This window comes from Gavialis gangeticus, unplaced genomic scaffold (genome assembly GCF_001723915.1).
Source record: "Gavialis gangeticus isolate Ggan-Ray unplaced genomic scaffold, GavGan_comp1, whole genome shotgun sequence".
Taxonomy (NCBI): Eukaryota; Metazoa; Chordata; order Crocodylia; family Gavialidae; genus Gavialis; species Gavialis gangeticus.
Genome location: NW_017729002.1, coordinates 5056884 through 5078481, shown reverse-complemented (window position 1 = coordinate 5078481; position 21598 = coordinate 5056884). Strand labels below are relative to the sequence as shown.

At 42.8% G+C, this 21598-nt stretch overlaps 1 protein-coding gene across 3 annotated transcripts in view; it reads left to right on the top strand.

Moving 5' to 3' along the window:
- CIITA (class II major histocompatibility complex transactivator) overlaps window positions 1-21598 on the top strand; it is a 60038-nt gene that overhangs the window by 31381 nt on the left and 7059 nt on the right. For all 3 annotated transcript variants that reach the window (XM_019507462.1, XM_019507461.1, XM_019507463.1), the window contains exons 7-19: window positions 762-911; window positions 3721-3849; window positions 3987-4049; window positions 8727-8792; window positions 9080-10790; window positions 10896-11069; window positions 11641-11712; window positions 13688-13768; window positions 15024-15116; window positions 15772-15855; window positions 16714-16797; window positions 18725-18808; window positions 20704-20796. In XM_019507462.1, the coding sequence (XP_019363007.1) occupies window positions 762-911; window positions 3721-3849; window positions 3987-4049; window positions 8727-8792; window positions 9080-10790; window positions 10896-11069; window positions 11641-11712; window positions 13688-13768; window positions 15024-15116; window positions 15772-15855; window positions 16714-16797; window positions 18725-18808; window positions 20704-20776 (2864 nt within the window). In that variant the 3' untranslated portion in view covers window positions 20777-20796. The remainder of the gene's footprint in view (window positions 1-761; window positions 912-3720; window positions 3850-3986; window positions 4050-8726; window positions 8793-9079; window positions 10791-10895; window positions 11070-11640; window positions 11713-13687; window positions 13769-15023; window positions 15117-15771; window positions 15856-16713; window positions 16798-18724; window positions 18809-20703; window positions 20797-21598) is intronic.

Sequence of the window (21598 nt, the reverse complement as noted above, 5' to 3'; positions counted from 1 at the left end):
TTTTTTTTTTTTTTTTTTTTTTTTTACATTAAAAATTATTTCTGGTGCATTGCTTTAAAGAGCAAGTCCACGCCATAGCCAGGAATCCTCCATACTCTCTTTGACAAATGCAAAACTAGGGCCAAATGTTGTGCATAGGCTATTGCTTCTTTTGAAATTTGTGTTGATTATCAGACAGTCAGGCAAACAAAATGGTTTCATTCCTCTAAATGAGGCTTGTCATTATTGAGTGGAGATTTTTTAATGAAGCCTGGCCCTACTCACTAGTAGAGTTACATCTAGGTACAGAGCCAAAATCAAGGGCTTTATTGTGTGTGCATCTTTCTGGATCTTATGCAGCATTACGGTAATGGACCATGACTGGAAAGTTGAGCACATACTATTATTCTGCTTCATGACTTCACCTTTGGCAATAAAATACATACTCAGGAGAAGTTATCTTACAGCTTGAAGCTATCTGGAAGGAAGATGGGCCAGAAACAATGAGCACGTTCTTTTAAAAAAATGAAGACAGTCCAGAATCTTAACAATATGCATTTTATCATACAGCCATGTTAGCTGGCTCCTCTTTGAAGTTCTGTTAAACACATTAGTGCATTTCAGAGGTTTAATGCCAAGTCTTTTGTTTGTGGTAAATCAAAATACTCTGATGATTTGATACACGTCTGGTGTCTTATGCCATCTGTTCTGAGATCTTCTATGGCTTGTTTGACTTCTGGTGTGAAAATTAACTTTTTCTTACAATTGTTTATTTCATAAAGTGGATTCCCCTGCTGTGTCTACAGTGAACAGTAGTTTCTTATCCGTGACTTTGAATGGTTCTCCAGTGAACTCCAGCTCCTTCTCTCTCCTACACATACCATTTTCTGTTACCACTATAAGTCCAACAGGAAGAAGTTTTATAGCTCCTGGTAAGTATGCTCCAGCTACTCATTTCCATTTCTCACCCAGGGTGATATCAATGAAAACATCTTAAGTATTTGTCTTAAACTTAGTCAAAGATGGGGAGAGCAATATATCACTTAAAACTGTGGTGACAGCTATAACTGAATCCATTAGTGGAATTAAAGGTCACTTCAGGAAGGACAGTGAAAGTGAATGGCTCATAAACAATGCAGTGGAATGAGACTTCTGTTTATTCTGCACATTATAGGGTATGATCATAATAGTCACTAAAAGATAAAAACCTAAATCATGAGTGTTTCTAGGGATAGCATGTACATGTTTTTAACCAAATTTTTGTATAATTTATTTTGACATCTATTTACTCTCCAAATAATTTTTTTTATATTTAATTTGGGGAAAAACTCTTTGATTTTGCTATGATTTTTTTTATTTTGCTTTGTTCCACTGTGGTGTTTATCATAGAACAAACTCAAATGAGCCAGGAAGTGTTTGAAGTTAAGCATGGACTATGGAAGCAACTAAGCAACAACCTTTTTGTATGATATTAGTTGAAACAACACATACAGGCCAGAAAGTGTTTAAGTTCCATAGAAACTCTGTGCTGTGGCAGATCAAATGACAAGCTCTGCATCATCATAAAAAACTCTTGGGCTGATGTCATATAGAGGAGAAACGCTTGCTACCAGTACAAGCTACAGAATAAACAGCCGCGTGAAAACCTGCAGGGCAGAAGACAGTGGGTATGAACAGGTGTTCATTTCTAATTATGGAAATTTCTGGGAAACTAGAAATCTTTCATGGAGATGGGGGAAGTGCAGCCATCCCATCTCCCCTGCACCTTTCCCAGACTGGGGTGATTCCAGTCTGGGGAAAGCATGGGGAGTGGAGGCTGAGAGGGCAGTGGGGGAGTGGAGAAGTGGGGAAAGATTTCCCCCTCCCCTTTGCCTTCCCCAAATCAGGGTCACTCCAGTCTGGGGAAGCATGGAAAGCATTGCCCCACTGCTCTCTCCCTTCCTAGATGGGTAAGAGACTGGGAGGGCAGGGAGCAGTGAGGTAACACTCCCCCCCCATGCATTCCCTAAACTGGGGTGTCCCAGGTCTGGGGGACACATGGGCAGCAGTGAGCAGCTGCATCTCTCCTTTCCTCACCGCCTGCCACCCCTGTCTCTGGGAGAAGGGGGGGCAGTAGGACAACACTTCCTATGCTTTTTCCAGACTGATGTGTCCCCATCTCAGGAAGTTTTGTGAGAGAAGAGGGGCAGTGGCAGCTCAACTCCTCCATGATCGGGAGAAATTGAGCTGTGAGGAAATGCTCCCCAGTCTGGGGAAGGCACAGGGGAACCTGCTATTCAACAACTCCCAGTTACAGAGGAGTGGAGCAGAAATGTATAGGCATTCATTCTAGTGAGACAACCTCTCTCTCGGGTGGGCTCTTCCTGGTATCAACCTGAAAGTTATTTCTCCCAGGTGGGGAAACTTTCCTTTGGAAGAAACTGCATGAACACCTATGCACTCACAATTAGGGTTCTGCAAAATTTCACCAGCTGTTTCATTCCGACATTGTTTCAACCAATTTTGAGGTCAAAACAGCAAAATCAGAACAAAACAAAGGCTGTCAAAATAGCCTTGAAACGAAATGAGGCTGATTGAAGCATTTAGAAAATCGAAATGTTTCAACCATAGGCTGGGGATGGGAAGTCAGTCCAGCTGGCCTGACTTCCCATTCCCAGTTCAAGATCTGGCAGGGGGCGGGAGGCAGCCCAGCGGGGCTGCTTCCCAGTGCCCCACACTAGATTGCACCAGAGGCAGGAGGCAGTCCAGCAGGGCTGCTTCCCTGACCCCCGTGCTTCATCACACTGGGGGCAGGAGGCAGCCCAGTGGGGCTGCTTCCCTGACCCCCGTGCTTCATCGTGCCAGCATGATCAAGCATGGGGGTTGGGGAAGCAGCCCTGCTGGGCTGCCTCCCAGCCCAGGCATGATGAAGCATGGGGGTCAGGGAAACAGCCCCACTGGGCTGTCTCCCACCACAGCACAATCAAGCGCGGGGGGTTGGGAAAGCAGCCCTGCTGGGCTGCCTCCCACCCTCGTGCAATCAAGCACGGGGTTCAGGGAAGCAGCCCCACTGGGTTGCCTCCTGCCCTGGCACGATCAAGTGCAGGGGTCAGAGAAGCAGCCCCGCTGGGCAATCTAGTGCTGGGGATGGGAAGTCAGCCCAGCTGGTCTGATTTCCCATCCCCAGTAAAACTTGAAACAGTGGCAGCCTTTCTGTTTTGATGGAACAAAATGGAACAGCTGTTTCAACTCCAAATGAAATTCGAGAAGAAACACTGTTTCATCAAACTGTTCAAACTCAAGGTGAACAAAATGGTGCTGTTTCGCGCAGCCCTACTGGCAGTCTCTACCAACAAAGTGGTGATTTAAACAATGCCTGTACAGGGCCAGTGGTAATGTGTGAGTCTTGTAATTTTGAAGGGAAAATATCAGTTACTTCAGGTTCTCTAATAGGTACTCTTGCAAACAGTAGACTTCTTCAGTTAGCTGTATACTAAAATTCCCCTGTATGGGTCACAGACATCTGCATTATCTTCAATATTGTACATTCATTGTAAATAATGTGTCTCTTAATAGGGTGCCTTTGGCAATTAACTATTTAACCAGTAATAGATTTTGCTGTTCAGTCACTCCCCAGTTGAGCTTAGTTGTCCAGAAATTGTACCCCTCTGTGCAGGAAAGGCTTCTTTCCTGGCACTAGAACTGAAGTCCTTAAAATCAAGTGAGTACAGATATTGCTCTCATTATCAATATTTTCTACAGGTTCCATACCAAACTCTTTCCCTGTCACTGCTAAAGGGATTCAAGTGATTCCAGGTTTTCCAGCCCTTCCTCAGCAGATAATTAGCTTGCCTGTAAGAAACGGTGCCTCTGATATTATCATATGTCCAGGTAAGGGCAATAATCTTTTATCCACTTTTTAAAATCAGTTCTATCAAAGTCTTGTAGCTCCTAGTCATAATTGCTCTGCAGCTGTTGTGAAGTCATACTGGCTAGGAAATTCATTCATTTGCTTATTTTATTTCCAGGGTCTTCTTTCCCCACCGAAACATCACAGTTGGCATCACCCATTTTTCCAGTCAATTTATCTGGTAAATACAAGATGGCTTTTCTTTATGTACAGTATCTCTGAAATCATGAGGTTGCTTCTATGCACACAGAAGCTAGTTCTTTCCTGCATATTTTGTTATGCTGGATTTCCTTATAGCATTATGTTGGCATTTGGTACTATGTAACATAACTGGTAATCTCTTTTCTCAAGGCTTAGGTCAGTCCAGAACACTAGTTAGAATCTTAATTGAATGTTGATGCTACAAAGCCAGGTATGTTTCAGTAGCCAGATCATCTCCACTCATTTCAAAGTCCTATCTCCTGGACTCTAATCTGGCCAAATTCTTTATGGAGCCACACACAGGCCTGGTATCTTCACAATGTACTGACAAAGTTCCTACTAATTTAGCCAACTATGCCATTAGTCTTTTTGGTGACAAGGGTACAATGTTGGCTCATATTCAGCTTACTGTCCACTATAGCCCCTGTGTCCTTTCCTGCAGAGCTGCTGCTTAGTCAGTCAGGCCCCAGCCTGTATTGGTGCATGGGATTGTTCCGTCCTAAGTGCAGGACTTTGCACTTGTCCTTGTTGAACCTCATGAGATTTCTTTTGGTCCAATCCTCCAATTTGTCTAGATCTTCCTGAATCCTAGCCCTAACCTCCAGTGTATCTACTACTCCTCCCAGCTTAGTGGCATCTGCAAACTTGCTGAGGGTGCACTCCATCCCATCTTCCAGGTCACTGATGAAAATATTAAACAAAACTGGCACCAGAACCAACCCCTGGGGCACTCCACTTGATACCAGCTGCCAACTAGACATCGATCCATTGATTACTACCCTCTGAGTTTGACTATCCATCCAGTTTTCTATCCACCTTGTAGACTATTCATCTAACCCAGACTTCCTTAGCTTGCTTGCAGGAATGTTGTAGGATACCATATCAAAATCCTTACTAAACTCAAGGTATATCATAGTCACTGCTCTTCCCTTATCCACAGAGTAAGTCATCTCATTATAGAAGGCAATCAGGTTAGTCAGGCATAACTTGCCCTTGGTGAATCCAGGCTGACTGTTCCTTCTTCTCCTCCAAGTGCTTAGAATATTCTTTAATTAATCTATATTAATTGATATTTTGCTATATATCTGCTGCCAGGAAAGTGGAATTCAACCTGTGTATGCTCAACAGGCACTAAAACCAGAAATAAAACAACTTCTCTTCTGATTGGTCTTTTCTCTGAAGTCTGATTTAGAAGCCAAACAGATGCTGTAGAGGCTCCAAAGCTCTTCAGAGCAAAGCAAAGCACATGCAGATGACAAACAGTCCTTCCTGTGGTAGCAGTCTGTCTCCAAAGATTTTCTCCTCACTGTCAAACAGCTAGTAATCCTTGGAGCTCTTCTTTAAGTGGTTGTGTACCTGGTTCCCAGGTTCTGTTAGTGTATCTCTGTTGTCGAGTACAGTTACAGTAGGTGTTATTGCCCCCTAGTGGCTATTTAGCTTTCTAAATGCATCTGAGCTAACAAGTGAGAATTTTGAAGGTACAACAGAGGATGTACTTCTGGTTTCTGTAGTTGTAAGGGACACCACAAAAAATTGGACCCACATATTTTTATGGTACTTTACCCAACAGCACAAAGTGCACTAGCATTTCAGAAACCTAGAATGAGGCCTTACACTTATATTCCCCCAGCAAACATGCCAACAGATGAGTGGAGAAGGAAGCAACAAGAAAATCATTTCTTTGTCCTTCACTAATTTTCCTACTTTCTATTACCTCTTGGCTTATTTGACTTATTACCATTGAACTCTCATCTATATGCCTCATTAAAGTTTTCATTTTGGTTTCTGTACTCTCTTTTATTAACCATCTTCACTCTTCCCTACATGTCCCCCAGCTTCTCACATTCACTCCTGCCTCATTCTAGCATTTCCTGTAATTATTTAATTATTTTCTATATTCAGTACCTCCTCACTTGCTGATCTTTTGCCTTACTCTTTCAAAGTTCAGTCAGCTTCTCAGGCATCTGGTGCTAACAGCAAACTCTTTCTCTCTACAGAACTTAAGTTAATTAAATTTGGTGCTAATAACATTGGGTACAGTAAAGGGTTTCCTGATGCTGCTCCCATGGTCCCTTATCTCCTGGGAAACTGTAGATTGTAACAGGCTATTTTCGGAGGGTACTGGTACAGCTTTTACCCTGAGTAATCCAAAGGAGTATCTGATACAGGCCTGGTTTATTCCATTATCTAGATGATGCTGTAACAGGAGGCTTGGTGCTCTGTCTACTTTAAGGCAGGCAGGCTACAGCTCAGGCAGATGCAGCAGGAAGACAATTAGGGACCATGCCTGAGAAGGAACTTGCAGGTGTGGCCAGGGCTGATTGTAGAGTCATCTGACCCAGGGGAGGGCTGCATTTAGATCGGATATAAGCCCAGGCCCTGAGCTGAGCCAGCAGTAAGATCCTGGAGGCTTCTGAGGGAACGTCTCCTAAGCAGGATGCCTGTAGCTCCTCAGTGCCAGCACAAAGAGAACAGAACTTCCTGCAGCAATCTGGAGGTTTGGGAAGAGACTATGGGAAGGAGGAGGTCATCCTTGGGGGCCTAGTAATGGGGTCCAAGAGCCCAGATTGGGGCTGGGAGTGAGCCCAGAGAGGGACTGAGTAATCGATCAGAAGGGTCCACAAGCCTGGAGAGGAGCTTAGTGTGGGACCAGGGGCTCCAGGAGCCCAGAGAGAGACTGAGTAAGGGACCAGAGGGTCCAAGAGTCCAAAGGGGCTGAGTGTGTGACCTGAGGGTCCAATAGTGTGGAGTGGGGCTGAGAGCATAGAGAGAGAACATGAGAGAGTGATGACACCTGCAAGGCTTGGGGCATGGTGTAGGGATGGAATGGAGCCACACAATTAGCCCGTAAGCCAATGACCATAGACACTTGGTGGTCATTAGAATGAGGGCAGATTGGTGAAGCCCTGGGGCAGTCTCCCATATATAAAACAAATATTTCAAGGCATGGCAGGAAAATGAAGGGACAACTGCCCACAGAGACCAGAGTGGGTAGGGCTGAAGGATTCCAAGGGCTTCACAGGAGATGACCCTGTTACAGATGCCACTAGAGTTCTTGCTTTCCAGGATAAGGGCTGGTCTCTTTTTGAAGACATCTATATGGCCCAATGCAGTAGCATACAGTGATATCTGACCTACTCTGAATGAGCTAACTTAAGTACCAGAAGCAGTCCAGCCTTATTAGCATGACACTTCACCTGGGCTGACATACTCTGGTCTTCAGCACAGTGAATTAGTTTGGGGAGAGTACTGGATTAATGCATTTATACTGCTTCTGTTACCCAACCTACCTCTGGATAGCACTGCATGGTGGCCATAGGTCTGCTGGATGGACAAGCATAGTAAAGTCTGAGACCAGTTGCTGTAACATCAGGTTGTCTATACTGCAACAGCGGCATGGGAAGGACTAGGCCAAGGTCCTGGACCGTAGGCATGCCCCAGATGCAGAAGCTTTCCAGTTCCAGCTGTGGGTTCATCCTCAGAATCTGTCTCAAGCCTTCAGTCTCCAGCAGGCTTTGAGACAAGCCTGGTGCATCCTCACTGACAGATTTCCAGGCTCAGCTACACGAGGACTGGGTAGCACATGCTCAGCCTTGCCCACTGCAATATGACAGGCATACCTAACATGGCCAAAGACTGTGGCACAAAATCATGCCTTGTGGAGCCAAAAATGCTTTAACCATTCTGCCACTAAGCACCAGTTGTGCCACACACATAAAACATCATACATTACTCATAAGGGCTGATGGTGGGACTCCTCCAGTATCTGGTTCTGCAAATCTCTGTGGTAATTATGGGCACACATCAGACTTGGGATCAGAGATACAACTCCTTTTGGCTCCTGGAGGGGTATATATTAGGCCTGAATTTGGCCTAAGTGGATCTGTTCAAGACCTTTTGGTGGAATGTGCCCCCAAGAATGAAAACTCTTAAGAAATTGTCAAAACTCACAAGTTTTCTGAGGGTTAAGTGCTGCTCTTGTACAAATGTTCTAAAGAGGATGTCTCTTGCCATATTGTATCATTTTGGGTTGAGTGAAAGTTGGTGAGTGTAACAGCTGTTTTTTATTTTGGGCAAGCTGAAAATTTAAATGGAGATCCTTCTTAGAACCAGATGGCTGAAGGAACAGGTGCACTACCCAGAATACAGGCACATAAAAATGCTTGAGTAGAAAATGAACCAAGTAACCCTAGAAGTTTCCCTAAGAACCGATCAGCCAACACAGAAAAAGCAGGAAGCCAAAGAGACAACCACAAACAATACAGAGTGTTGCCCAAGACTAGCTGAAAGAAGCTGGTAGCCAAAGAAACTATTTCCAATCTAATCCCTACTATATTCATGGTTTCCTGGTCTTTTGTCTGCATGGAAGGCAAGACAGTGACATCTTACACACTAATAATTCAGAGAGGCATAGGCTTTCATAAGGAACAACTTACTTTGTCACAAACTATCAATGCATCTGCCCGGAGGAGGGGTTCTATGTTATGTTAACATTTTTTGCATGCGTTTATCACTGAAATAGACATATGTAAATGAGTACATTTGTCATGATCTACCAGGCTCTTCAATCATTTTGACTAGCCACTCTGATGAGAATTGTAAAGACTAATAAGTGAATATTCAAGTCAATTTTCTTAAATTGCTTTTTCTCCGCCAGGTGTAGAAATTTCCAAGGGATCACAAATTCCTTTTGTTCCTTCCAAACAAACTCAGAAGAGACCAAGTAAGTTTTGATCCTTTAAATTGCTTTGCAGCCTCTCTGAACAGCCAGAATATTAGCTTTTGCTCTAGATTCAGCTGATTGTTGTCTTGTGGAACATGTTTGGAGCTGTGTGAAATTTTCCAAGGAGAATTCTATCATTTCTTACATATTACAAACACAAGGCTTTCTGGAAACTGTCAGATGCCAAATGATTCATGCAATTAGAAAACATCCAAAAGCTATGCTGAGTTGCATTTCTTTTTATATACTTGATTATTCAACACACACATGCTTTTTTTTCATTCTAGAGCCAGTGGAAGCTTTCTGCATGTCACTGAAGGATTATTTCTGTGATGTGTGCAAGTTCATGCCCATGGAGCGTGAAGTAACTCTCGATCAGCTCTACACTGAAGGGGCTCTTTTGCAAGGTCAACATGAAACAAAGAGTGGAAAGAATATCATCAAGAGCATAGAGAAAGAGTCAGTTATATATGATTTGGAAGAGAAGGAAAAAACAGCTTTAGAAAGAAACCAAATATTTCAAGTCCCAGGAGGAAAAGAACTGGAAACCAAAATAATTGTGTTACTGGGAAAAGCAGGAATTGGCAAAAGTATTCTTGTTCAAAAGATCTGTCAAGATTGGTCCAATGGCAAGTTTTCTCAGTTTGAGTTTGTCTTTTGGTATGAATGCAGAAGACTGAGTTTGCCTGAGAAGCGATACAGCCTGAAGGATTTGCTACTTGAAGTCTTTGTCAGACCTCAAGAGGGAAAAGAGGAAGTCTTCAAGTACATACTGCAAAATCCCAGTAAAGTCCTCCTCATTTTTGATGGTTTTGAAGAACTGCAGGATCATGATGGCTTTACACATTTCCCAGACTGCCAATCTTACAAGGAGCAGTACAGCATGAGAGAGCTATTCGCCGGGCTCTTCCAAAAGAAGATACTCAGTGGTTGTACTTTATTACTAACAGCTAGACCCAAAGACAAGTTGAATCAGTACTTATCCAAAGTGGACAAGATAATTGAAATGGTAGGGTTCTCTCCACAACAGGTAGAATTATACATATCCAGATACTTCGAAGGATTACCCTACTGTAATGATGCGATGAAATTAATCAAAGATTGTCAGTATCTATTCAGTCATTGTTATAGCCCTGTCATGTGTAGATTCATTTGTTTTCTCTGTGAGATGGTGTTTGAAATGGGACACAAAGACTTGCCTTCAACCCTTTCTACTCTCTTACTAAAATTCTTTCAAGAAAAATTGATACCTGCACAAACAGATGGGACAACCATAAAAAATCAACAGAACATAGTCAAGCTTGCTCAGGTAGCCTGGAGTCTTGGTGAACAGCATCAAAATGCTCTGAAGAGTGATCTCTTTCCCTCAAAAGAAATTAAAGAGTTTGCTCTGAAACATGGCTTTGTACTACCATTTACATTCCCAAAGCAATCGGGAAACAAGGAAGAAGAATTTGGCAGTGTATTCTCAAATTTCATCATCCAAAATTTTCTGGGTACACTTCATCTGGTGTTTGCAGAAGAGATCAAGGATAAAAGCCTCACGAAGTATTTTTCATTCCCATCCAGGAAGAAAAAGTCTCATAATTGGTTAGATTTGATGCCTCAATTTTTGGCTGGAATATTGTTCCTGCAAGATGACCCATTCCTCTGTTCCCTTTCAAATAAAGATGTAAAGAAAATCATAACCAAAAAACAAAAAACACTCTTAAAATATATTAAAAGAGTACAGATAAGCAGTCTCTGTCCAGAAAGGTTACTTGAGCTTTTCCACTGTGTTTATGAAACACAAGACCGCTATCTTTTGCAGAATATAGCTTTAAGGCTTGAACCAGAGCTGTCTTTTCTGGGTACTCCACTCACCCCACCTGATGTCTATGTGCTGCATTCTATTTTAAAAAGGTCAAAAAAAGAATTTGCCCTGGATCTGAGGAACAGTGCCATTGATCTACAGGGGATGAAAGACCTGGTTGGCCTGAAGAACGTGACATCATTCAGGTTAGCCATTCCGTGTTGATAATACTGTGATGCTGTGGTGTACAAGAAATTTTAACACAAGAGGAGCCAGTCTAAATTAATTTACCTGTTTTTTGCCGCTTACAGAGCTTCCCTCACTGATACGATCAGGCTCTGGGAGTCATTAGAGCAAACACAGGAATATGATCTGCTGAAGATTACAATACAAAAATTTGCAATTGATCCATTTAAAGCTAAAACTATGAGGGACATCAGTGATCTTTCTGGCCTTGTGCACATGCAAGAGAAAATGATCCATTGGTAAGATCCATTCATAAATAAGGACCTATTTACATGTGAGTGCTTATGAATTATGAGTCCTAGAGAGAGAAGTCCCCCAGCTGTTCACAGGGCAGGTAGAACAATGCAATGAAAGTGTCCCTGTTGCCCCACCAATGTTTGCTATCGTGATGTGTAGCAGTCATCTTTGGGGAGCTAAAATCTTACTTCAGTCTTTGTACTGAAACTGCCAGCAAAGAAGCCAGCTAGAAATGCTGTTTTTTTCAATGCCTCCCCACTATAGTTTTTAATACACTGTCTTTTAATACCTTTGAGGTATGTACCCTACACTGAGTCTGCCCTATAGTGCTTATTCCGTAAGTGGCTGTAATCTTATAGATTTGGTCCTTTAATTCAGGAAGTAAAAGCTTTTTTTTTTTTTTAGTTCTATACATTCTGGGTTCATTGCTGCACACTTGAAATATGTATCTTGTTTTTATACCTTTTGTTAAACATGTATTTGCTTCAAAGATTAAAATTCCATGTGTAAGGTTTTTTTTCTGCTGTTACAATAGTTTCTAACATATGCCTTATTCTATTGTGATTTATTTAGCATGAAAGAGACATCTGGTTGCCAAATTCATGAAATTCCTGCTATCAAAAACCTTAAAAAAATAGAATTTGCGTAAGTAACATGTCTTTCCACTTGCTGACTTCTAAATTCAAGACTACTATAAGAATTTAATTCATTTTGCTGCAGGTTATTGACTATAAACATATTAAGTAAAATCCATGTATTTACATTCTGCTAATTTAGACAAGGATTAAACATTTATCACCAAAAAATGGAAATGCCAATTTCCAAACCCTCTATTGGTATAGAACAAAAAAGAGAAACCACTGGTAGTATCCTATTCAAATCAGTGGCTTTTTCATACACCAGGGTTTGTGAATTATGACAGGTGCTGGTTCTGTGATATTCCAATATAATCAAGGGTGCTAAATCGATTTATGCCAGCTAATTTATGTTGTCCTTTCAGCTGTAAAGTATACTGCAGGCATTTTCCCTCATTAATAGGGAAAATTTCCATTTCTCATCTCTGCAAAATTACAATCATATAAACAATCCAGTGTTAATCAAAAGTTCCTTCCCATTCACAGTGAACCAGCTGAGTGGCATCATTATTCAGCATTTTTCTATTTTGGATTGTATCTTGGCCATGATTCAACTACCAAAGAAGACACTATTGTACAAAAATGATAAAGTTGAAAGCTTTTCTTTTCCCCTACCATGTCATGTTGGTCATGACAGAACAAACACAGGGGGCACTGACAGATGTGCAAGCCCTCACTCTAATTCATGGAGTTTTACATAAAGTGCCATGAGTTAGAGCTTCCCTTGCCCCCTTGACCCAACAGACATTCCTCTGTTGGGTCAGGCCGGGGGGGGTGGGAGGGGGGCGCAGGTATCAGGCTCCACTTTGGAGCCAGTCAAGCCCAAGGAGCCTGCCTGTGGCCTCTTACCCCCTCCTCCAAGCTCCAGTGCTGTCTGCAGGATGGGAGTGGGGGGAAAGGGGAGGGGAGTGAGCTGCAGGCTGAGGGTTTTCTGGCCTGAGCTGGAGGGGAGGTGGGGGGCTGATACAGGGTGTCACTGTATATCTTCAGATTAAAACATGTTTGCTTCACCCTCTCTGAGGTAAGTTTGGTAAGAATGAATTAGAATGAATTAACTTACCCTTCAAATTGATATTGTTGTACTAGCTCCAGATGGCCTCCAAATGCAGCTGGTATTTGCATTCAGATGTTTACTTTGAGACTAAGTACAGACATTTGGGGAAGTTAAATCAGGTTCTAAATAGCCACCCAATTAAAACGTAGCTCATCTTGGTGTTGACCTTACACTTACAGACTCCATCTCAGTGACTGGCAACCAGCCTAAACCTGTAGCTGAGATGTTCCATGTGCACAAACTGGTCTAAAAAGTGGAGAACCCGGTTTAAGATAAACCTGGATCTACATAATATCAAACCTATTCAATCTAGGTCAAGCTGGTGCATGGAACTTCTGTACACTTTCCCTGGGGATGTTCTTTTCACCCCTCTCCTTCCTCCACCCCCCCACTGGACTACTTTTGCCCCCCTCAGCCCTTTGCTCCCCATCCTCCATCCAACCAGGCAACCCTCTCAACCCCCATCCCACAAGCTGTTCTGGGTGCAGCCACTTTTGTCAGCATTTGCTGGAGCCAACATGCCAGAGCTGAGCAAATAAATCCCAGTGGGGGGTGAGGCCAGAGGGATAAGGGTGTAGATTTGCTGGGAAGAAACCCTACTCCACCCACGGATCATGCCAGTTCCACTCATCCAAACCTTGGGTCACACCAGCCCTCCGCCCCTGGACTGACCCCCAACCCCTCCCCCCAACATCCCCATCCTGACTTAGCTGATATTGGGCAGCCATTTTGAAACAATTTAACCTCTTCCTAATGCCCCCAAATGTCTGTACTTAGCCTTATGGTCATATTATAGTACTATGTGAAGAATTTCAGTGAGGCTGAGGCAATGCAACAGAGAGCTCACAATTCTTTGCTCCTTGCTGCACATATTTGATTTATTCTTGGGCTGTTTATGTACTATAAAAAGATTGTAACTTTTTTCTCATAGGCTGGGTCCAGCATGTGGTCCTCGGGGATTCTTAAGACTTGTTGAAATTCTCGTGTCACTTCCATCTCTTCAGCAGCTAGAGTGAGTACTATTTTCCCCCAAATGTCCTTGTGTGGTGCTCAGTGAAACTTGATGGCGAGCAGCTTCCAACAAAGTAACAAACAAGATGTCAAGGCCTCTCAGTTCTGTCCCTGCCACTACCACACAGGACCTACTATATCTTTTGAGCAAGATCCATAAGCTATCTAAGCCCCAGTGTTACTCTTTGTGAAATATCTCACTGGGTGACATAAAGTGTGGTTTAGTACCAGGTGTACTCACAATTGAGCTCTTTGGAGACTCTAGCTCAGTACAGGGGCTTATTATGTCCTTTATTATATCTTACCAGTGGCTACTGAAGCTGAAGAAGAATGACAGCACATCGCAAAAACCAGCCCCTTCCCCATGGATTTTTACACATTGTCTTGTGAGTCAGGATTAAAATTAGTCCCATACCTAATACCAGTACTTAGTCCCTAAAAGCAAGGAAAAAAGGTAATACATGGTCTGCAGAATTAGGAGTAAATCTGGCCTTTAATCCAGACTCCGAAGACTATGTGTATGTGTCTTCAGGCATTAGCTTAGGTGCAGGGCCAACAAATGAACCACACTTATTTTGTGTTCACTCATACACACAAATTAGACAGCATAGATGGCTTGGGAATGGGCTTTAGTGGCTTGGTGTAGTCCTGGGTGTGTCCCAGCACTGTGCTCAGGTTCTTCCTGCTGGGGCATGCACACAGAGACACCCCAACCCACTTTCAAACCTCCTATACTGTCTAATATGTGGGCTTGGGCAAAGGCAGGAGTAGCATGGCTAATTTTTCTAAGCACTTCCAGGCTCACTCTTGGGTCATATTGATATAGGCTAAACTTCCTAGGCCAAAGAGGATGTATTAGGAAATATCAGTGATCTGCTTTAGCCCTCTAGACGAGTTTTAACATGGTTTTTCTTCTGTACACACAGGCAAGAATCTTGTTACAGCACAGCTGGGGCACAGCTATTTCATAACTGTTTTTAACAATGTTCATTTTATAGTGTAAGTGGGGCATAAAGTTCTTCCATTTACATATCAAAAGAAGTGGGTCAAGCAGTTCTGCTCAAAATCCTCTTAGGCTCTGAGTTGAGGAAACAGGGAGCAGCTTATTAGGGAAGCTGGAATGCGGATGGTTGCTCTTACCTGATTGAGCCCACTTGAAATAAACTGTTCAAATCTATGGGAAGATCTCTGAGATAAATGATGAACCAAAAGTAATACAAAGGGAAATCTAATTCACGCTCTGTGGTTTTTGGCAGCTTGGATGCTCTAAGTGAAAATGGAATAGGAGATGAAGGCGTAAAAAGTCTCTCTCAAGTATTTTCTCAGCTGACATCATTGGAAGTATTGAAGTAAGTTGCAAGATTAACAGTTCCAGAAACCAGTGGAGAGAAAGAAGTTAATCCTGTGGCACCAAGGATTGATTGTGCATTAAGGCTTTCTAATTCCCCTTCAGGTCAAGCAGTTAATATTTACAAAGCTGTCCTGTACAGACTGAATCAATTCTTTAAAAACTCCAAAGTACATATGAAATATCAAGAGAAATCATTTTAATATCTGATCCTGCCATTGTTTAGGTATGAAAAATCCCTGATGCTCAGTGTGTACTCGAGTAAGAATGGATGGCACAGTCTAGCCAAACTGGCAAGACAGTATTAGTTAATTTAGTTACCTTAAACAACTAATGTTTTTTGGTTTTTGTATTTCAGCATGAAATTCTTTAGCTGCTTTATCTGTTTTTAGAAAAACTGGTTACTGACCTAATTTTTGTGGAATTGCTCCAAATTTACCAGGGTAATCTGGCCATCTATAATATCAAAGTACACTTTAATTTTAAATTATCTTGATCTGGAAGATATTGCAGAGTAGAGGTGGTTCTATGTAGGCAGACATTTTCACATTGCATCACAGCCTCAGATTTGTCCTACAGAGTCACATGCAACATGCAACTTCACAATAAACTAGTTTAAACAGATTCCATTAACAAGAACATCTGATTTGTTACAGTTTATCACAGAATAAAATAACAGATTTGGGTGCGGAGAAACTAGCTACAGCTCTTCCTTCCTTATCTTCATTAAAGACACTTAGGTGAGTATATGTATTCTTTTGAACTGCTTTCTATAAAGTGCTGCTATACCTTAGTTGAGAAGTTAATTACTGTACAAGAAATAAATAATATCCACATACTGCAGTTAATCAGTTATGGGCTTGGTCCTGCAGCCCCTAGTCATCTGGCTGGTAAGAGCTGTGAGACTAAGTCCTTTATTGTGATATTTCAGACATTCCAGCAATTCCAGATCTTCTCTCTTTAAAAAATAGATATATAATCTAGTAGAGAGATACACACCACAGTAATGTGTACGGAGAACTCCTTTTGAACTCTAGACAGAATTCCACTTATCAGTAAATGAACCTATGGAACGCCTGTCCAGGGCCCTGATGTATTGCAGGGTTATACTTATATAGAATAAACGTTGCATGATTATTAAATTACTCCTAACTTGGAGGTATTTGAACACCTGGCATGCAATAGTGGTCCATCTACTTCTATATTCTTCCTGAAAACGGCCAAGATAATACCCTAGGACCAAGCAAGCTATCCTACAGTACTACTATGAAATAACTTGTTCATGGGAAGCTTCTTCCTAACCCACTTGTGCCCAGAATCCTGAATATTGATCCTCCTGATGTTTTTTAAATTCCCATATAACATAGCCAAGGACATTCATTTTCTCTATCAATATCTTATCCTAGTTTTTATTTGCATATGTAAACTGAACAAGGGGAATATATTGCATTAAATATGCAAGTAATTTGAAATTTAAACTATACTGGAGCTAACATTTAAACTTAGACTGAAAATAAGCAAGAATAATGCTTATTTCCACTTACTACTTCATCTCTTCCATTCTTTAATTTTGATCATGCTGTTTTTGTTTTCTCTAGTTTGTATAACAACAGCATTTGTGATGCCGGAGCAGAAAATATTGCAAAAGTACTTCCTGCAATGGCATCCTTAAGGGTGCTAGAGTGAGTATATCTTCAGAAAGAACAAAGGGAAATGGATAGTACACACCTGCTCGTGTAGACAGATATTTTATTGTTACCCTCTAACCCTGCAGCAGATATGAGCACCAACTCAGAGAAGACTGAGTGACTTGCCAAATACCACAGACAGTTGGGCTTAAAGCTGGGATTAATCAGAAGCTCTTTAGTCTCACTAGATCATACAAACTAACACCTTTAGGTATCTAACTAGTACTTGGGGGCGCTTATACACATGACAGGGATTTAGTCCTTCAGGTTGCATTTTATGCCCCCTAAATTGAAATGGTGAGTTTTTAACTGAAACCTCACCCTTTCAATTTCCATCGCTGTATATATGTGGTTGTCCTGGTTGCTGCAGGTGCCTGCTGAAGGCAGAAGCAGCAAAGGGCCTAATCCTTCTTTTTTTTTTTTTTGGCAGTCTGCCTACCTCTCCTGCAGCTGGGAGACCATTAATCTATGCCATTGATCTGTCAGCTCACCCCCCAGCTGTGGGAGAGGTGGGCAGGCTCTGCCAAAAAAAAGGGATCAGGTCCCTCACTGCTTCTACCTTCAGCAGACTCCTGTGGCTGGCAGGATGCCTGGGGCCACCTGGGACTGGGCTGGCTTGCTCCTGGGGCAGCATGGGAAGGCAGCAGGAGGGAAACTAGGTTTGCTGGCAGTGGGGATGGTACCTGGGGCACTGGAAGCCTGGGTGGGCTTGGGGAAGCATTGAATCGGGCACCTCTGAGCTGGGGCAGCACCCTGCCAGCTAGCAACCTGTCCAGGCTTCCAGTGCCCTCTGCACCATCCCCGCTGCCTTCTCTGGTCACCAGCAAACCCAGCCACACTCCTGCCACCTTCCTGTACTGCCCTAGGGGCAAGCCATCAGGATGTAGTTTACTTTGCAACAATGCAAACTCATTTAAAACCCACAAAACGCCAGTACGTGTAATGCCATTAAGCTACACAAAGGGTATTTTTGTCATATGTACATCATGACATTGTCACATGTACAAGCAGCCTGGGAGGCAGGTTGCAGCATTTCTAGCACTGTAGGTGGTAGCCCAGGTATTACTTGACAGACAGCTGCTAATTGGTCTGGCATCCCATAAACAACTGGAATGATCTGAGGTGACGGGCTTTATAGAATTCAGAAGCCAAACCTGGACCATCAGTAACCTGTAGACTTAAGGGATAAATCAGTAGATGGCTTTCAATCCTAACAATTTGTTGACCACACCTTCTTGGCTACCTTGATTCTTGAAAAGAATCAAGAATTGGTCCCATACCTAATACCAGTACTAAGTCCCTAAAAGCAAGAAAAAAAGGTAGTACATAACTAAGACAGAATGACTAGTGAAGCAGCCCCAGGCACCAACTTAGCAGGGTGCAAAAACATAGGCAACATGTGGAAGTGGCAGATTTCTGCACTGATAGTGGGGCAGCAGCAGGGGCAGAGGTGGCAACAGTGGCATGGAGTTGTGCCCCCACTGTCAACACTTGTGTGTTATCAATGTGCAAAAATAACAGCTGCCACCGCTTTTGGCTGGCCACATCACCACCACCAACAGCCAAGAGCCATTGCTTTCCAGTATACTGACCTGCCCTGTTACACCTCTGAAAAAGGGAAGCTACTTTTGGAGTAGGAATAGGACCTCCACAGGCAAACTTTGGAGGAGAAGTGCTTGGCAGAAAATAAAATGCAGCCTACACTGGGGGAAAATGAAGTAACTGCAAACTGAAAATCTTGGATGGTTTGAAAGAGTGATCAGTGAAGAGACTGTCTTAATGGCAGGCTGAATGGCCACCCGAGTACTCCCTGTGGGACCAGGTTTTATAAACATATGCCCTCTCTTTCTCAGTGATGGTTGATTACTCCAATGGATGGTGAACCTTAGTCTAACAACCAGCAAATATTTGTTTTCCTCAGTGTTCAGTATAACAAGATAACAGACACTGGTGCCCAGAGACTGAGTGGCAGCCTGAGAAAATGTCCCCACATGAAGAGCCTGGCGTAAGTCTTTAGCTTGTGCTTACATAGTAAAACATTAAACTAGGTTGGGTTTCCTGCTGTGGGCTGGACTGGTTGGGTTTGCAACAAGAACCAAAAAAAAAAAAACCCCAATACAAAAACAACTGACTTGACAAAAAAACCATCACTGAACTCAGCTCTCAGCTGACATTAACCCTTCTGCAATAAAGGCAAATTTGTGACCCTTTCCAAAGCATACTCTTCTACAGTGTGCCTGGCCTGCTCTGGGGGTATGTGTGAAGGATCTGGGAGGAAGGATCTGGAGAGATACGTGACCCCACTTTCTATGCATTTTAGAGGAATCCTGTTGTACAGGGCTCTTCCCAACCAATGCAAGGGTAACGGTAACATCCTTGTGTATAGCACAGGAGACTGGCATGGAATTAGAATAATGGCAAATTAACCAGAGTTAGTTGTACAGTTGCAATATAAGTTACCTCTCAAGTGCTTTGTCTTTGCCCTATTGTTACGAGCTTTCACTCTTGGCGTAAGCCACAGTGCTCTCCCCTCTATGAGATCACTAGAACAGGGAATAATTTGCTATTATGGGCTACAGCTATAAAATTTAATGGGGATTCATTAAATTCTTGCTAGTGTTGAATTTTGTCGAGGTCTATAGGAACTGTGTTAAAATCCTGTAGAAATACAGAAGGATTTTTTTCTTAAAAACTGTCTAATAGAATTGCACTTCAGGGATAGCACTGTCTAGTCACTTCTCTAAGATTCTTTAAAAAAAACCCCAAACATCTCAGTGAATGCTATTGGCTTCCTACTCTGGCATTAGGGTATGCTGTCCACTCTTTGCTGCCTTACAATCTGACTTTACTTCTGTGGCAGACCCTCAGCCAGTTCTCTAAACACACAGACCTTGTACCATGAACAAATAAACCAACAATAATAAAATGTTTAGTCCTTCTCTGGGCAATAGGATGAGCCTTTAACACCAGCCCAGTAGTGGAGCATGGCCTCTCATGATAGCAAGCTTATCTGGGTTCCAGTCCACCTCCTGGCCAGGAACTGCTCCTTCCCCCAGATCACAGATCTCTGCTCTGGGTTTTTAATTGACAGTGGGATTCCTCCATTGTTAGCTCCTACATAATTGGACTTCTACAAAAGGGATCCCTACTCCTTCTGAAAGTGCAGACAGCCTTTTTACAATGACCAATATTGGAGTTCAGCTCTAGAAAACCATCAGGATCAGTGTATTTGGTAGGAGCTCTAAGGCACAGAGAGCTATTTGCTTGTTTCCCCTCCTCAGTTTTCAATGAGCTCTGAGGCTGCTATAAGGGAGCTGGGTGTGAGGCTCCAGGAGATTGTGACACCCCAGTGTGAGGGTGTGAAAGGGCCATGAGCATCTGAAGTTGGGCTAGAAGCTCTTAGTTGGGCTGGTAGGGGCTGGGAGTCCTAAGCTGAGTAGGTGGGAGCTTGGGGCCCCAGTTGATAGAATAAGAGCTCAGTGTGAGGGCACAGAGATTACAAGCTCCAATGGAGAGTGCAAGTCGCAGTGCATGGGCACGGGCTTATAGGCTGGGTGTCAGGCCAAACAATAAGGCCAGGTGTTAGGCCATGAATGCCATTTGCCAGGCATGGGACATGGTATAGGGAAGGTTGGAGCCCTTGGCATCAGGGCAAGTACACGGACAGCCTTCCACCTGACTGACATCTCTTAATAATTATCATCAAGGTATGGTGGACGAGGAAGGTGGGTGGTTAGCCCAGAGACAAGTGAGTGGGCCAATGACTGACCAGCCCTAGGACACCTAGGAAAGAAATGTAACTATCTTAAAGGCAATTCCTGCATAAAAATAGTATAAGAAACTTATTGTATTAAAAAAAAATCTTCTAATCTTTGTTTACTTTCCCAATTTCTCTTATAGGATGTGGAATCCTACTATTCCCTATGGAGTTCTTGAGCACCTTCAGCAGCTGGATTCCAGAATTATTTTGTAGATTCAGCTGATCCTGTGAAGGTAACTAAACTCTTCTTATTTTCTTTTTCTTTTTAATGTGGAATCTAGACACACTGATTGGTTACTAAGAGGCAAGTATTGTGGAGTGTTACACACACTGAGGTGGATAGAGTTCTTCCTTTGGCTGACAGTCCCCAAGCTATTAAGGGCTCACCTCACAGGATCTCATGTGCTATGTAAGGCTCACAGGATCTTATGTGCCCTGGAGTCCAACAGGAGTCAGGCATTGCTTCAAGTTTGAGGTCTTTAGGCTCACTCATAGGGCATAGGTCCCTTGTCTAGCACCACCTCTGAGCAATGGAACCTGAGGCCTAACAACCTAGTCCTTGCAACTAACACCAGCCTCCCAGACTCCCCTGTACCTTGAACACCGCTCTCCTTGAACTGCAACTGCATGGCAGCTCCTTGGCACTAAAAAGAGTTTAGTTACCTTAACAGGATCTGCTGAATCTACAAAATGATTCTAGAATCTGTAGTAGTAAGGGTTAACTCCCTTACTAAAAAGTGACGTCATCCACAGAAAGTGGTTGGTTGACCATTTTAGGTTCAGAGGTTAGTTGTAAAGGCTTAATGAGAACAAAGAGTCTCCCTGAATCTTCCTAAGATCCAGAATAACACAGAATCTAGCTGTGGAAGGTGCTCAAGAATGCCATAGGGAATAGTAGAATTCCACATCTTATAAGAGACATTGGGAAAGTAAACAAAGATTAGAAGATTTTTTTATAAAGACAAGTTTTCTGCACTGTTTTTATGTAGGACTTGCTGTAGCAGGGCACTAGGGTGCCTGCTACTGGCAGTAGTA